The sequence below is a fragment of the Cololabis saira genome, chromosome 21 (genome assembly GCF_033807715.1).
Source record: "Cololabis saira isolate AMF1-May2022 chromosome 21, fColSai1.1, whole genome shotgun sequence".
Lineage (NCBI taxonomy): Eukaryota > Metazoa > Chordata > Actinopteri > Beloniformes > Belonidae > Cololabis > Cololabis saira.
This window is the reverse complement of record NC_084607.1, coordinates 11,801,488-11,818,355: the sequence shown is the minus strand read 5'-3', so window position 1 is coordinate 11,818,355 and position 16,868 is coordinate 11,801,488. Positions and strand designations below refer to the sequence as shown.

Below are 16,868 nucleotides of genomic sequence, written 5' to 3'. Positions count from 1 at the left end.
GTAGCCAAAGTTAACTTTGGTCGAAACGCGGTGGGCGGCGTTTCATCAGCTTCAGGAGCAACATGGCTGCGCCCCGTACGAAGAAAACCTGGATTCAAACCCACTCTTCAGAAACCAATGGGTCATGTGGCTCCTTTTCAAAGACATAAAATAATTACATTTTCATCTGTGACATGAACATTATGAAAACAATCACCAGCCAGCACAGAGCAAAGTCTTCATCTGTTCGCGTCAACTCCACATAGTCCAGATTCTAATTGAATCACAGTTTTTATTTGAGAAACCACAGCCGTCGTACAGTTCATGACAGGGTTAATGCCACAAGGTTGAATGATTCAAGTGATCCTGTAATCCTATGAGACACGCACTAAAAATATATGTATATTTAATTCCGGTTGGTTGCCTGGAATATCACTGAATATTAACACGAGACACTTTCACTTTCTGTTATGGATAAATAAACTCTGACACGTCTTCTTTCATTTCCTCTTGGTTCTATTAGACCGTAGACATGGGTACTTAGTAAGAGCAGACCGTGCTGCCCGAGATGGAAGGAAAGCAGCCATCGCTCGCCAAGCATGACCTTCGGCTGATGTTCTTAGGTGACGATCACCTCTCCGAAGTGCTGCCTCAGCTGCTCCAGGAAGATGAAGGTGAGGACCGTGTGTGGGATGAGACGAATGGCTGCGGGAACAAGCCCCTGCATACAAATCAAATCATCATTATAAAATGCTATTTTTGACCATTAGAGGTGAGGTAAAACATTTGTGTTTATGACAGTCAAAGCATCAACCACCTTGTAGAAGGCCTTCGGGCCGAGCTTCGCCGTTTCCGAAAGGCAGTGAAGCACGCTCTGGAAAAAGGAGACAACGGTACGTGAGACATGCCAAGCAGAGCAAATTTCCCCTGACTAATAAATAAAACATATGCGTCAGAATGGTGAAGGAGAAACCCTGTGAATAATCCCAACTGTACCAACAGAAGGCTCTAATAAAAACAGTCACAAAGGCAAGTTTAAACACCACAGGATTGAATAATCGGATTAAAACCAGTTGTGGGGCAGAATGATTGAACAACATTAATCTAATCTAACATCCACAGTGATATCGGATGCAAGTTAATTCAACTTCCAGTTTTATTCAGTCATGTAAGGATGAAATTCACATATACCGGTTCTAAAATTAAAATATACCGACATTGTTTTCACTGTTTTCATTGTTTTGTGAGGGCCGGATGAGGCCACATGTTCACTTCCTCGGACCTGTGTGTTGCTTACCACCGAACTGGGAAAGCTCAAGTAACTCCTGGTAAATACCGTTGAGCTCAGTGCAGAAAGTGGACTGTAAATCTACAGAAACTAGTTGGAAGTCACTATGGACTCAAAGGCCTTGGATTAATAGTGATACAAGAAAAAGTTTTGGTTGCTAAGGAACAACCAGGGATGTAGTTAGAGGAGTAAAACTGAGCCTTTCCACTGTAAGAGCAACAGTTATGTCAAGCATAAGCACATAACACATGGAAAGAAAAAGAAGTGAAAGAAAAAGAAAAGCTCATTCACATAAAACTGTTCAATTATTATTTTTTATAGGGCTTCCTGGATGTATGTAAAAGAGCCAGCCAGAAGCAAAAATCTTTGTTGAACAAGCTCAAATGTCTATGTTAATGCAACATTTCCTCTAATCTTCTAATGCACACGTGTGGAAAAATGGAGCCTTTTGAGCTTTTTTTTTTTGCATTGTAATGTTACAGTAGGTATTTTCCAAAATAACCCATCTAGTGAAGATGTTTCATCTGCATTTAAATTATTCAGCAGTCTTAGCAGAGATGCCCAGACTCCCCTCACACCAGACACTTCCTCCAGCTCTTCCCAGGAGAATCTGAGACATTCCCAGGCCAGCCGAGAGACATAGTCTCTCCAGCGTGTCCTGGGTCTTCCCCGGGGTTTTATTCATATATTTTTATATTATTTTTTCAAGCTCTAAACTGGTGTCTATTTTGAGGACAGGTTTGCCCTGAGCACGCACAAATGCAGACAGGCTGCTGCTTTTCAGGCAGTTATTCACAAGCTTGCAGAACCATCCATCCATCCATCCATCCATCCATCCATCCATCCATCCATCCATCCATCCATCCATCCATCCATCCATACATCCATACATCCATCCATCCATCCATCGTCACATGGGTCTGCTGGAGCCAATCCCAGCTCATTACAGGTGAGAGGCAGGGGTTCACCCTGGACAGGTCACCAGTCCATCGCAGGGCCCTTGCAGAACCACAACGTGACAATTGTTTATTCTTTTCTCTGAAATGAATATGAATTTCACACAGGAGCAGCTCAGTGTGAATTAGTCAGCTTGTGTGAACAGAAACTGGCCCAAAAATGTTTAACGCTGGTGGTAAACTGAAGGCTAAATATGCTCAACTCTGTTTTACTGTGCTGTCAGTGGACATTTTTCTTTTACCATAGTCTTCCTCTGACATTATTAATGAATAATAGACTTATGTAGAACTTATTAGGAGAAAATAGGATAGCACTGTGGAAGCAATGCTGCTGGAAATCAAACTGCCAGCAACTGGACAAACATCTTGCACAACTTTTTAATGATACTGTGTGAAACTCCAATGTGTTTATCAGTTTATTATGATTGATTAAATCAATTCATATGGAAAACCCTCCAACGATCATTAGACAGCTAAAGCAACTGAAATGAGCTTGCTGCACAGGGCTCCTCAGTAAAATTGTAGAATTCAATAAAGGATGTAAGCTATATCATCATTCCACCCTCGAAGGAAAAACATATTTCATATTTAAAATAAACCAAAAAAACAGCATGAAGTCCAAATTCGTGCGACAGATGGCAGATCTCATCTTTTCCACAAAACACTCACCCGATATTCCAATTTTGAGTTCATTAATCTTGTTTTGACAACATCAAGTGGTTGGCACAAGATTGTGGCACAGCCGCCCTGGACGGAACAGAGGGAAGGAAGGAAGTGAATATTTGTATTTCACAGCATTTTTCCTGACAGCCACGAACCACTTACTGCAAACACGCTGGCCAGGAAGTGAGTGAGGATGTTGTCCGTCAGGTAGCCGGTGGCCAGAACCAGCTGTTTGGACTGGTCGTAACAGGCGAGCTGCAGGGACCAAATACACACGGCAGGTTTCTCAAATATTATTCCATATCCATGTTTTCTGAGGTGTAGTCAGGATGAAACAAGCTCAAGAACTAAAACAGTGTTTGTCTTGTCTGTAGGCAGTACTCGAGTTGTAAAAAAAAATCAGGGGGGATGGTGGATTTTATCATATGGGGACAGATAATTTGTGCTGATTACAAATAATATAATATATTACAAATAATAGCACTGACCAAAACACCTGCAGAAATACTGCAGGAATGACATAGCAGCAGTTAAATGCAGCCTTCTGTAAGCTTTAAATATCCACTGGGCTTACATCAAATACATCAAAACACAACAATAAAGAACAGTTTTCTGAACTTATCAATATGACTCTGTCCTTCACAGGATAGGTGAAATTTGATTACTGCAAAAACTCAAAATCTTAACAAGAATATTTGTCTTATTTCTAGTTAAAATGTCTCATTTTAGTAAAAAAATCTCATTACACTTCACTGGAAAAAACAACAATTTTCACCTGTTTCAAGTAGGTTTTCACTTGAAATAAGTAGAAAAATCTGCCAGTGGAACAAGATTTCTTTGCTTGTAATAAGAAGATAAATCTTGTCCCACTGGCAGATTTTCCTACTTATTTCAAGTGAAAATTTACTTGAAACAGGTGAAAATGGTCAAATAAGTTATTTTTCTGGTGTTATTTTTCTGGTGATGACTCTAAATGTTGAAATAGGAGTAAAACCACATTCATTGATGACATGACATAAGGGATGGAAAGGGGGGATGGCAGTTTTACAGGGGGGATGATTTTGACCGTTTTTATTTTAGGGGGGGGGGTGATTTGGACAGTTTTATTTCAGGGGGGGTGCCATCCCCCCTAATCCCCCCTCAACTCCAGTACTGTTTGTAGGTAATAATTAGTTACTTCTCTGACTGAGCAGAATTTGACTTACCTGTCCGACAGAGACCAGTGCACCTCTAGTAGAGGCCATCGTCGCTCCAGAGAAAAGCTTTCTCATTCCCTCTACGAGAAAAATTGAAGAGAGGAGATCATTGTGAAGGAAAAAGCAGATAATGTGGAAAATCTGTGTTTGTGAACTCAAAGTTACCAGGATTTATTTAAAAAACATCTTTTAAAGATTTTTAACATCAAAATGTAAGTGTTTAGTGTCCACAAAAATATAAATATGATTGAAATATATATTTTCCGTTAGATTCTGTCATCTTTTGCACATCTAACTGAGCACACAGGTATGACCGGAACAACTTACCCACCTCATATCATTAGAGGACAAAACATCTTACCTTCCCTCATCACACGTAATAGTCCATCAAACACATGAGCATAACTGGCAGACAGTGAAAGAAAAGAAGAAGATCTCACAATGAAGCTCCAGCGCTTGATAGGAAGGATAATTGTTCCCATTTTCATGCTCTTACTTTCTTCTGAGCTCCACCGGCAGCTTGACGTCATTCTGCATTCTGTATTTGAAGAGATTCAGAGATTTCAAAGCCAAGTGACTTGTAAGTGTGATTAATCAAGATTACGGTGGTGGTCTTTAGTGGATTAATGAATGTACGACGTCAACGTACCGAACATTCACCAGGTCAGCTGGGGTCCCTATGAAACCGCCCGTTAAACCTGTTGGTAAAAGAAAACATGATGATGAAAAATATCTGCCTAAATTTTCAATTTTCGTCAACCTCTTTAGGTGTTCTTACCTCCAAAGGCACCAAGCAGGACTTTTTGGTAGAAAGGCATGGGACCTTTGTTATTTCTTGCCACCCTGTCCCTGACTGTCTCATAAATGCCAAACCGTGCCAAAGAATATGTCATCTGGAGAAAAGCACAAAAACTGTAAAATATACCAAGAATGTGCATCGTGTAGAGGATTACAAAACGTGTGCACATTACTTCCGGTTTAAATTTCCACCTGCCGGCCGAGGGAGGCGCTGAGGCCACTGTAGAGTGCCAGGTAACCTTCTTTCCTCACGACGTTCAACGTCATCCCGATCATCTTCATCCTCACCTCCTGCTGCGTTTGTAAGTGCACCTGGAAACGTCCAGCAATGACACTCGATCACGTCTGTGGTTAGAGCAGCTACGGCTGTCCCAAGGGGTTAGACACCCCTCAAAAAAAAAGTATCTTTAAGCCTTGAACAGGTACAACTGCGCATCATTAAAACAAAACGGGTTCAAACATGAACTATTTAGATGCAGGTGAGTTACAATTTCACCTCGAGCAGTCAGTCCAGTGTGCTGCTTATAAGAAAATGTGTTCAGGGCATGACAAATCTGAACTAAAATGATAAAAAAAAAACCTGTGATGTCATACTATTAACCTTTGTCAAAACATATTGAATGTCTAAAACACCTTGACAAATAACTGCAGCCTGCTAGGATCAATTTCTTTTTTTTTTTTTCTGGAGGGAGAGAGACGCACCAGGAGAGCAAGTAAACAAGCAAGTACATGACAATACCTCCAAAGATAATAATAAAAAAATAAATAAATAAAAATAATAAAAATAAAAAAAGTTAATAAAAAAAAAAAAAAGATAAAACAAACAAAAAACATTAAGTGCTCCCCGTTCAGTTGTTGACTCCTCCATATATCTATCTGTCAAATAATCCATTGACCGCCTCAGTATTAAGAGTACTAAGCTTTTAGGTGCATTTAGATGCAATCTTAGCATTTCACCCCCATTTTTTATATAGCTCTCCCATTTAGCCCACAGCATGTGTCTCATCCAAAGATTTTATATGTTAATTGCTCCATTTCTTTTATTTGTTCCATTAAGTCTCGCCATTTCTCTAAAACCGGACTTTATTTCTGAAGCCAGTTTTTTGTTATGAGTTTATGAGCTGTTATTCTTAAAATTCTTATAAGGTACTTATCCTCAGTTTTAACTATCTCTTTTGGCATTTTCCCTAACAAAGCAAAATCATAATCGATATTTAAGTCCAATTTCAAAATACAACAGATTTTTTTACAAATACTTGACCAATACGTTTTCAAAATAGGACAGGACCAGAAGATATGACCGTAATCAGCATGGTTTTCACCACAATCCCGCCAACATTTTGATGTTGCGGATTGCTGGAATTTAGCTTGTTGGACAGGTGTTAGAAAATATCTCATCTGAATCTTGCATGCATATTCTCGCCAGAACAGAGATGCAGTTGTTTTATGTGAGGATAAACTTATATCTTCGCAATCGGGTTTAGATATAATAAGATTGAGTTCTTCTTGCCATCTTATTTTTTGTCTCAGTTCTTCTGGTTCGTCATCACTTTCTAAGATATTATATAATACCGATATATGATGTTTAACATTCACACACTTATAATTCTTAACTAAAAATTGAATCAAAGGATGAAAGTCTCTAATTGTTTTCTTCTGTATATCACTGTTTTCCAGATAACTTCTAACTTGTAAATAACCGAAGAAATGAGAGGATGGCAGACCATGTTCTTGTTGTAATAATATAAATGCCACTGCTAGGATCAATTTCAATAGGAAAGTGTCTCACAATAGTACAATATCAGTTCATTTTATCTTACCTTAATCAAATCTAGTGGGTGTGTTAAGCAGGCAGCTGCGCTGGAGGAAACTCCACCAAAGTACCAACGGGAAATGCGATTCTCCTGCATGTTGTCAGCGTCACAAACTCCAAAAGAAAGAGCGGAAAAGGCCGCCTCCTCAGATCTTGCAGGGACAACTTTGTCCAAGGGTGCCCTTTTTCATCTCTGTCTCTCTGCGCTGCTGGTGGTTTGTGGGTATTGTTCATATTAAATGCAGGTACGCAGAGTTGGTTCAAAAGGTCATGTTGATGTGAATCAGCAATTTTGATTAAGAGCTGGACATTTTGGAAAAGCACATGGCTGAGCTCAGCCCTGGGTCAGTGCAGCACCTCCGTGTGCGTTTCTGTGCCAAGAAAGGGGTGCAGCTGGTTTGTGGGAGGGAGAGTATGTGACTAATATAAAAATAGCTTGACTGCTGCTATAGTTTTGTGCATGTAGCATGGCAACATGCAAGAGTTCAAGTTCAAATCTTGCGTCTCAGAGTCATATAAAAGGCTTATACATTCTCAACATTCAGTCTAAACTGTTCAACAACAGCACACCATGAGTTCAAGCGGCCATATTCTTGTCTTTTTTTTTTTTTTTTTTTGGTTTTGTTTGTTTTTGTTTTTCTCAAGCGGCTGTTTCAGTGTGAGCGTGACATGGTCTTAAATGAGCAGCAGTGGTATGAATGGGCCTGGCAGAGCGCCGTGTGCTGGCCCAGAAGCGGCCAGGAGGGAGGGGATTCCAGACATATGACAGAGGCCGTAACTGGATACCTCATCACGTACGAGCAAAGCAAGGCCTGAGCAAACACCCCGGATATGCTGGCTCAACGGACACGTCTCGCGATAGCAGTCACTGATGTGTTAATCAGAATCACAATCAGCTTTATTGGCCAAGTTTGAACATGCCAAACAGGGAATTTGACTCTGGTTATTCTGGTCACTGAACCCAGATTTAAATAGTTGCAAACAGAAAAAAAGACAAATGGCTCTTTTTAACACTTAACTGGTAAAAACCTAAGGCATATATATGTGCATTATTACTATACTTAATATATATATATACATATATATACGCATACACACACATATATATACACATACAAACCCAGTGATTTTTTTTTTCACAAAACCGACACGGAGCCGACCAAAACACGAGCAGCAATCGACCCAAATCTCGAGATCCGATCACAGTCTAAGCTTTCCGTTATATATATATATGTGTGTGTATATATGTCTATGTGGCTATGTATATGTAAGTGTGTGTGTGTGTGTGTGTGTGTGTGTGTGTGTGTGTGTGTGTGTGTGTGTGTGTGTGTGTGTGTGTGCGTGCGTGCGTGTGTGTGTGCGTGCGTGCGTGCGTGCGTGCGTGCGTGCGTGCGTGCGTGCGTGCGTGCGTGCGTGCGTGCGTGCGTGCGTGCGTGCGTGCGTGCGTGTAATAATCCTATCAAAGCTCCACCTGAAGTGTATCTATAGTGGGGGAGGCGGGGGAGGCAACCCCGCCACCCGCGAGACCAGAGGCCGACAAGGAAGAACCTGGAACCCAGGCCACCAGCAACCCCATAGATGGGAGAGGTAGGAGGGAGGCAACAGAAGGGGAGCAGTTCAAACAGACTGTGTCCCGGTGTGAGGGGTCTGCAGATGTTAATGTGTTCAATCCACTCAGTGACACATTTATGAGCTCCACTCAGTTAAAACTAATTCAGTCTGACAAAAATGATCTAAAGTAAATGCTGGCCAGAGTGGCACTATTTCATTCTTTAGAGTTGTTTTCTCTTATTTGGCAGGCACACTCTGTTATTATGACCAAAGATCAAATGTTTGTGTCTACATGAGTCTAATCAATTATATTTAACATTATTTACATTACTGTTGGTAGTACTCAGTCTGAGTTGACTTGACGTTGTATTCTGCCAATATTGATGCCTGCAAACTAAGCTTTTTGCTGTGGTTTCCTTCAGTAAAAACAGGTTTAATTTTCTAAATAAGAAAAATCTTCATATTTTAAATCTTGATTTATTTTGTTTTTCTGAAAATTGAGCTGAGATGAGATGTACGCCCTGGTTCCAGTCTTCCAGCGTTACAGGTACATTTAGAAGTAAAATTACAGTTTTTATAATTTTGCCTCTATACACCAGCACAAATGGCATGGAAATATATCAATCAGTGTGCGATTAATGTATTGACTCGCAGCTTTAAGAGGTTTCACAAAAATATGGTAACAATAAATGTTACTTAGTATTAAACCCCTTTCAAGATACTCAAGGTCGCCATACAAGCAGTAAAGAAACACAACATAACAAATGCTAAAACAGATAAATATACTATTTAGCCCTTAGGAATCAAGCCATTTTAACCAAAGACACAAAATGATTTGCAATCATCTAATTTTACTTGCTGAACTTGCACTTCAGCCCTTGCAGATTGAGGTGCTTTAATTTGTAGATTGTAAATCCCACTTTTTTTGTGAAACCTCTTGAATTAAATTTCAATTATCTTGTATTATTTGATATCAACTGTGCTGCTGATTGAATGCAAAAGAAAAGGAAAAATAGGCTGACTAATGCAGATGATTTCTTTCAAACTTAATTAAATTGCCTGCACGGGTCTGTTGTCATAATGCTTCCTGACTTGAGCGTTTCCCTCATGCGCTGCCACAGAGCAGCCTGAAACCATCATCTCCAGCTCAGCTGGGTATCACCTCATCATCCTCCACAACTATTTCCTGACTGTCACCAGGACAAAACGACACTGACGTTTCTTTCCGAGGGGGAAATTGGATGACTGTGAAACACATCCCCAGTTTCTATCTCCTGTCATGTTTCGATGGTCTCCCACGTTTCCTGTCTTATTATTTACCTGTGCAAAGTGGCACGTACAGCTGTCCTAAGGAGTACTCTTGTTTTTTTACTGAAATTGACAAATGTGAGAATTCAGGACAGCAAATGAGATATCAGAACATGTACAGAACATGTCGATATACCTAACACCTGTGTTTTCCTGTAGACTACTAGTGGAAAAGAACTGTGAAATTTTACATGATGGGTGGGGTGGGACAAGCATGTTCACGTTTGCATTTACAACCAAAGCAGGTTTGAACATTTTTACACCACCTACAATATCCACCCGTCTACTATGACAGTTCTTCAGTGCCAGTCCTCGGGGACTTCTGTCCTACACATTTAAGATGGTTTCCTGCTCCTTAACACATGATTTTAATGAATGCACCACCAGGTTCCCTCAAGGCCTGCACAACTCTATTGCTGAACCATTCATTTGAATCTGATGTGTCCAAGCAGGGAAAAATGTCACATGAGGCTGTGGCTCCAGAGGAACACAGACCAGGAGCGTTGGTGAAGCCCACACTCCCCCTGGAGGCCATGTCCATGAAGCACATTCATTCTCAGATTATAAACATCTCAGTGTATTTTCTTTTTGTTCAACCAGCCTTTTAAAAACATTCTCCATTTCTTTAAGTATCTATTTCTATTACACATTTTTTAAGATTCTTCATAAAAAGATGTCTGTCATCCTCCTCTTTGTCTGTGTAACCCTCTCTAATGTGTGCTATACAGACAACTTTAAATTGCACCAGAGTATCGTATGTAATCCAACTGACCAGCTTGGAAAACTATCTTTGCTGTAAGGTGGCATCATTTAAGTCATACATGAATTATTAAATCATTAAGATGTCAACAGTTCAGTCTTGCCGACTTTGAAACTTAACATGATCTAATCTTGGCATTTTGGTTATATTTAGTCGACAGTCGTACTTGCCACACAGTACATCCACCTCCTAGAGGAAATCTACAGCCAGTGATGACCCGTGTGGTTTCATCATGTCCAGGATTTAAAAATGGTAAGCTTATGTCAATCTAGTAGCTTCATTTTCAGTATTTTACAAATGCACTGTTTACCTTACTGGAACATTGACAGATAAATTGTGATCAGTGCTTTTCCGAGAAGTTGGAAACATGGACACTTTAAAGGAAAAGATAAATTCAGTAAATCGTTAAATGCTTGGATTCAGGCTTCTAGTATTTTTTTTTTTTTTAACATCTAGTCTTAATTATCACAGCAACGGGCATATTTTTTCTTCACAAATTGTTTACTACCTAAATCTGAAATCGTATTTTGTCTCATCCACAACAGTAACTTACTTCTATTAGCGTTAACATTAAACTAGTTATATCAGATGTACAGGACTGTCTCAGAAAATTAGAATATTGTGATTTTCTGTTATGCAATTACAAAAACAAAAATGCCGTACATTCTGGATTAATTACAAATCAACTGAAATACTGCAAGCCTTTTATTATTTTAATACTGCTGATCATGGCTTACAGCTTAAGAAAGCTCAAATATCCTATCTCAAAAAATTTGAATATTCTGGGAATCTTAATCTTAAACTCTAAACCATAATCAGCAATATTAAAATAATAAAAGGCTTGCAATATTTCAGTTGATTTGTAATGAATCCAGAATGTATGACCTTTTTTTTTTCTTTTTTTAAATTGCATTACAGAAAATAAATAACTATCACAATAATCTAATTTTCTGAGACAGTCCTGTAATCTTGGACACAAACGCACTGCAACAAACATCCTCCAGAAGCGCAGTGGCCTCTAGTGGCCAGCAGCGGTACTGCAGGATGTCATCTTTAGATAATATTTAGTTCCTCAGCAGTTTAAACACTTCTCAGTTCCAGGACTGCATTACATTTAAAGACAAGAGACAAGTTACATTGTCACAAAGTCTTAAACTTTATCCAAAGTAACACCACATAAGAAATGAAGAAAATGATAACTTTAATCATGTTACTAGCATTTTCCATGAGCCACGTAAGTACTCAGCGCTGCCATCCAACAGGCTAGATACAGTATCTGGAGTTTCTCAACATCTGTAACCATGCTCCTACAACCTTCCCACTGAGAAACATTTTACATACACATGACTTCCATGGCACACAGACCACTATTTCTGTAGCTTGATTGCTACAGAAGCGTCAGACGAACACATGAGCAAACAAACAAACAGCAGGTGGTCGATTGTGCAGGTTCTGTCCTTGGAAAGTTCAATCTGAGTTGTTCGGCTCCACCTGATGCTGCTAGGAGACGGCATTACTGGAACAAGGCATTTCTTTGTTTCTTTTCCTCTTTAAAATCTTCTTGGTTGTGTAAAAAAAAAAAAAAAAAAAAAAAGGACATAATGATGAACAAAGTGCATGACCAGCAAAATGGCAGAGGACAGGTGGGCACGTCGGGGCACAGATCTACTCCAACACCACGGTGCCGCCTGCAGCCTCCAGGGCTGCTTTAAGTTTCTCTGCCTCTTCTTTGGATACGTTGGCCCGGATTTCCTGGGGAAGAGACTCCACTAGTTTCTTAGACTGATGGATGGGAACAAAAGCAGAAAAAAAAGAAAAAGATTTAAAGTGGTTATCAAAATCTGCGCCCTCACACAAACTTGAGTCACGCATGTTTCAGTGCATATACACAGCAACAACATACAGTACAATAAACATAGTATAAAATCATTATTTCAGCAGTATTTTGACTTCAATTTGAAAACATTTATTCCTAATGATGTTGCATCAATCAGACAACACTGAAAACTAAAAGGAAGACCACAAAGAAAGCTATGATAAAAGCTGCATGTTCTTTACACACATTAGCCGGTTACACATCACAACAAATATGTTATTATGATAATCATTTCAGAGTCTATCATTATGATCTTTATCTTTGTTGAAATGTGGAATTTAAGGCCATAAATACCGCATCAATAATGTTAAAATATCAACATTATATTAGTGCTAACAGGGCCACCCTCGTTATAAAGAAAATGTTAAATTGTTTACATCCATATTTGATGCTCCTTTCCTGTGGTGGTACAATACATAATGACAGATGACCACAACCAACACCAACATCAAATATACAATGTTGCTGCTTTCATCAACATAAAAGTGAAAGAGCCACTTAAGAGCCAATGTTCTCCACAGCTGCATGAGCACGTATATTCTGTACTCACTATCTGTCAATCACATATCAAGTAATGTTCTTTTTTTTTTTTTACCTTGTCTGCACACATATTAATGATTGATACCTACATATCAAGTAATGTTCAATGCGTGCGTTCAGGGTTTCCCTGTGACAACATGGCGAGTGGAGCATATATATATATATATATATATATATATATATATATATTTTTTTTTTTTAAATACTTTTTCTGAACAGTCCAACAACACTTATGCTTGTTACACTCACAGGAACCAGAGGTTTTACCACATAGGCTTGCCTGTCTCTCACTTGTAACTACATCTTTACTCACTACGGCAAATTCTTCCTGGATGCAAAACTTCTTAAAGTCAGTTATAGTATGATTATTACAACAGTTGATGCAAAAAATTTGAAAAAGACTCAAATATGAATATCAAGCAGATCAGATGAATAAAATGAAGCGCATATTTGAAAGAGGTCATAAATGGCAATACAATAAAACGTCCATGAGATAATCCTGAAGGGTCTAAAGATTACACTTACCTGAACAAGATTCAAGCCTTGGATGCAATTCTTCACTTCCTTTATGAGCTTCACTTTTTCTGCTGCCTTTAATTCTGTCAATTTGACTGTAAAGTGGGTTTTCTCCTTCTTAACTGGTGCCTCCTCCTCTTCTGTGGCCTTATTAAAAAATAAATAAATGAAATAAAATAAGGACAGCACTGCGCACACTGCTGAATCATGCTGGTTTAAACAGATAGACTATTTCAAATATGTGTGCTTATTTCCTTTACAGAAATGTGAGATATTTTGTACCTGGGCTGCTGGTGCAGATGCAGCCATTGCACCCATTGGCATCATTCCAACGTCCTGAATGTTCAGTGTTTTCTGTGAAAAACAACAAGAAAAATGATCAGCCCTAAACATGGATACCAACTGATGACTGATTTAGATGCCGCCCTGAGGACTTTTCCACAAACCTTAAGGAGCTCGTTGAGGTCTGACACCTCTAGCAGGGTGAGGCTGGCAATGTCATTGACAAGCTGTTGGATTTTCTGGGAATATTGTTTGGGTGCTCCATCGAGTTGTGGGGTGGCGATGGCATCCGAGTGGGTGGCTGGACTGGTTTTTAGAAGTCTAAGAGCGCACAAGGATGGAGCCTGCCGCTGAAGGTGTTGCCTGAAGATTTAATACAAGTATGTTAGCTATATAAATAATAACATGGAGAGTCACAGACCATACAAGGTCAATACTGAATGAGGATCTTTGTGCAATTGACATCTGAATATCAAGCATTTTTTATTAAATTTCCCCTTACTACTTCACTTTATCTTCAAGTTCTTTCTAACGCCATTTTCAGGTTTTTCACATATGGTATCTAGCACTGTTAGACTACTAATTGTTGCTCAGCAACAGTGTAAAATCCATCAATCAATCAATGTAATTGTTGGCCCTCTAAAAATAAACCCTGTAACGAATAGGGGTGGGCAAAAATATCGATATGGCAATATATCGCGATACTTTTCCAGCCGATTCAATATCGATATTAAAAATTTGAATATCGATTATTTTATATATTTTTTATCCCCGATTTTTTTCCCATTATATCACCCAGTGCTCCTACCTAAGTGACAGTCCTGGGCATTGCCACTCTCTACCAACCCTGGGAGGGCCCTGCACTGAGCTCAGGTTTTATTTAACGTTTTATTTCATTTTATAATTTATTTTTTATATAAACACAATTGCCTGTCCTTAAAAAATGAAAAATAATGGACAGAGGTTTATTTATTTATGGATTTATATCTATACTGACTGATCACTGTGCCTGTCCTTGGTTTTAGTACCCATCTTTCTTGTGTTTATTATCATTTGCCACATAATTAAAGCAACCTCATACTAAATTTAATGTTAATTTCATATGATGTAAATAATATGAAAAACATATACAAATAAGTTGTAACTTTAGCTTGTATAGTTATAATAAAACATTGTTTCGACTCAGTTTTCCCCATGAATTGTCACTATAATCTGATGAACGTGCAACTCGGATTTTAAGATCCATCACTATCATCTGATGTACATACAACTTGGATTTTAAGATGTGTAATGCATTTTTAATTTTTTCGGTGAACTATGTAGAATATAATAATCGGGATATCGCATAATCGGGATATCGCAATGTGTATCGTATCGTGGCTCAAGTATTGTGATGCGTATCGTATCGTGAGGTCCTTCCCAATACCCACCCCTAGTAACGAAGTCTAGAAAATACATCTAAACTGTATGTAACAAATGTTAAAACATCCCACTGAGCAACACCTTTTAATCTTGTAGAATAAACACTTCTTCCATATGTGCTACTTCCAGATTATTAAATCCACTAAGGAACATAAGAGAGCCAGAAGGTTAAGATAAGTCCTCAATAATACGTTTTAGAGGTGATGAAAGGGCAAATCGCACGTCTCCTTGCATCCTGATCTGTGCCGTTTTGAGAAAAGCTGCTTAATGAGGAAAAGGATGGTCACAAAGACTTTATAATGAGGACAAAAGAGGAGGAATTGGTGTATTTTTTTCCCACGCTGAATCCAGCAGAAGCCTGAATGGAAACATTAACCTACTAAAACACCATCAGGCCAAACATGAACATGTATTTTTGAGAAAAATGAACAATGTGTGGGGCGTGCAGAGGGCTGCAGGACTGAGCGTGCTGGTGCGGGTCCCGGGTGGGGGGCAGCAGTCTGCCCTTGAGCAGCGCACCGGGCTCGGGGATGTGCTGCAGATCCGCGGTTACGTGACCGACACACGCGTTACGTACCGGCGTGAGGAGGCGACGGCCCGCACTGCGGTCCGGAGGCAGCGGCTGGTGCAGTACATGTCAGCGGGGGCTGGAGCCGTGCAGACGGCGTGGAGGTGACTGGAATAGAGTCCGGGCGTGACGGAGAGAGACGGGGGTTGCTTCCAGCCTCACAGGCACATGGCGTCCTCTCCGCTCCTGACCTACCCACAATGCACCGCGCCCGTGAACTGTTAGGAAACCCACGGGAGCCCACGAGCCACACTCGCATGGAACTTCGCCTTTTAGTAGTGACACATTACAATACATTCAGTAAATATCAAAGTTTGTTTAATAACGAACACCATTCTTTCAAATATAAATATATTATTAATTCCACTTAAACGTTTTTACAAAAAAATATAAGAATTATTAATCACTTTTTTATTAGCATTATTACAGGACTGTCTCAGACAATTAGAATATTGTGATTTTCTGTAATGCAATTAAAAAAACAAAAATGTCATACATTCTGGATTCATTACAAATCAACTGAAATATTGCAAGCCTTTTATTATTTTAATATTGCTGATCATGGCTTACAGCTTAAGAAAACTCAAATATCCTATCTCAAAAAATTTGAATATTCTGGGAATATTAATCTTAAACTGTAAGCCATAATCAGCAATATTAAAATAATAAAAGGCTTGCAATATTTCAGTTGATTTGTAATGAATCCAGAATGTATGACATTTTTGTTTTTTTAATTGCATTACAGAAAATAAAGAACTTTATTACAATATTCTAATTTTCTGAGACAGTCCTGTACATGTGATGTAGGCAAGGCAAGTTTATTTATATAGCACAATTCAACACAAGGTAATTCAAAGTGCTTTACATTGACATTTAAAGCAGCAAGACATTAGACAGAAACAAATAAAATGAAATAAAATTATGAGAAAAGAAGGTAAAATAATAAAAAGTACAAGTTGCTGATCTAAGAGTAGGCTTAAATAACAAATAAATGAAATAAAATGATAAGAAAAGAGGTAAAATAATAAAAAGCACAAGTTGTTAAAAATAAGGGCAGTAGAGTACAGCAGGTAAGTATTTAATTTAAGAATACGCTTGAGTAAACAGTAATGTTTATGTATCGCTTGAGTAAACAGTAATAAAGTAATGCACTGTACGCTAAGACCTCCAGAGAGAGAGACAGTTTCTTCCCCCAAGCTGTTGCTCTGATGAACTCTCACAATTAATAGAGTCTCAGAGAAACCAATCACCGTGCAATAACAATAATAGCAGTAATTATAATAACTATCACATTCTGTAACAATGCACCTTCCAACAACAATCATGTCTGCCTCATTCTGCTGCACCTTTCA

General features: G+C 38.9%; 2 protein-coding genes across 2 annotated transcripts; both read right to left on the bottom strand.

The window, feature by feature from the left end:
- Positions 1–257: 257 nt before the first annotated feature.
- On the bottom strand, positions 258–7,061 carry slc25a10a (solute carrier family 25 member 10a). Its single transcript, XM_061711545.1, has 11 exons — positions 6,701–7,061; positions 5,073–5,192; positions 4,861–4,975; positions 4,732–4,780; positions 4,579–4,620; positions 4,444–4,487; positions 4,092–4,162; positions 3,049–3,141; positions 2,893–2,970; positions 797–853; positions 258–700 (listed from the first exon to the last, which is right to left on the bottom strand). Exons 1-11 carry the CDS (start codon positions 6,788–6,790, stop codon positions 599–601), a joined length of 861 nt encoding a protein of 286 aa, XP_061567529.1. The 5' UTR covers positions 6,791–7,061; the 3' UTR covers positions 258–598.
- Positions 7,062–11,496: 4,435 nt separating this feature from the next.
- mrpl12 (mitochondrial ribosomal protein L12) lies at positions 11,497–15,725 on the bottom strand. Its single transcript, XM_061711458.1, has 5 exons — positions 15,526–15,725; positions 13,691–13,889; positions 13,527–13,598; positions 13,254–13,391; positions 11,497–12,094 (listed from the first exon to the last, which is right to left on the bottom strand). The coding sequence occupies exons 1-5, from the start codon at positions 15,582–15,584 to the stop codon at positions 11,978–11,980; spliced, it is 585 nt and encodes a 194-aa protein (XP_061567442.1). The 5' UTR covers positions 15,585–15,725; the 3' UTR covers positions 11,497–11,977.
- Positions 15,726–16,868: the final 1,143 nt, after the last annotated feature.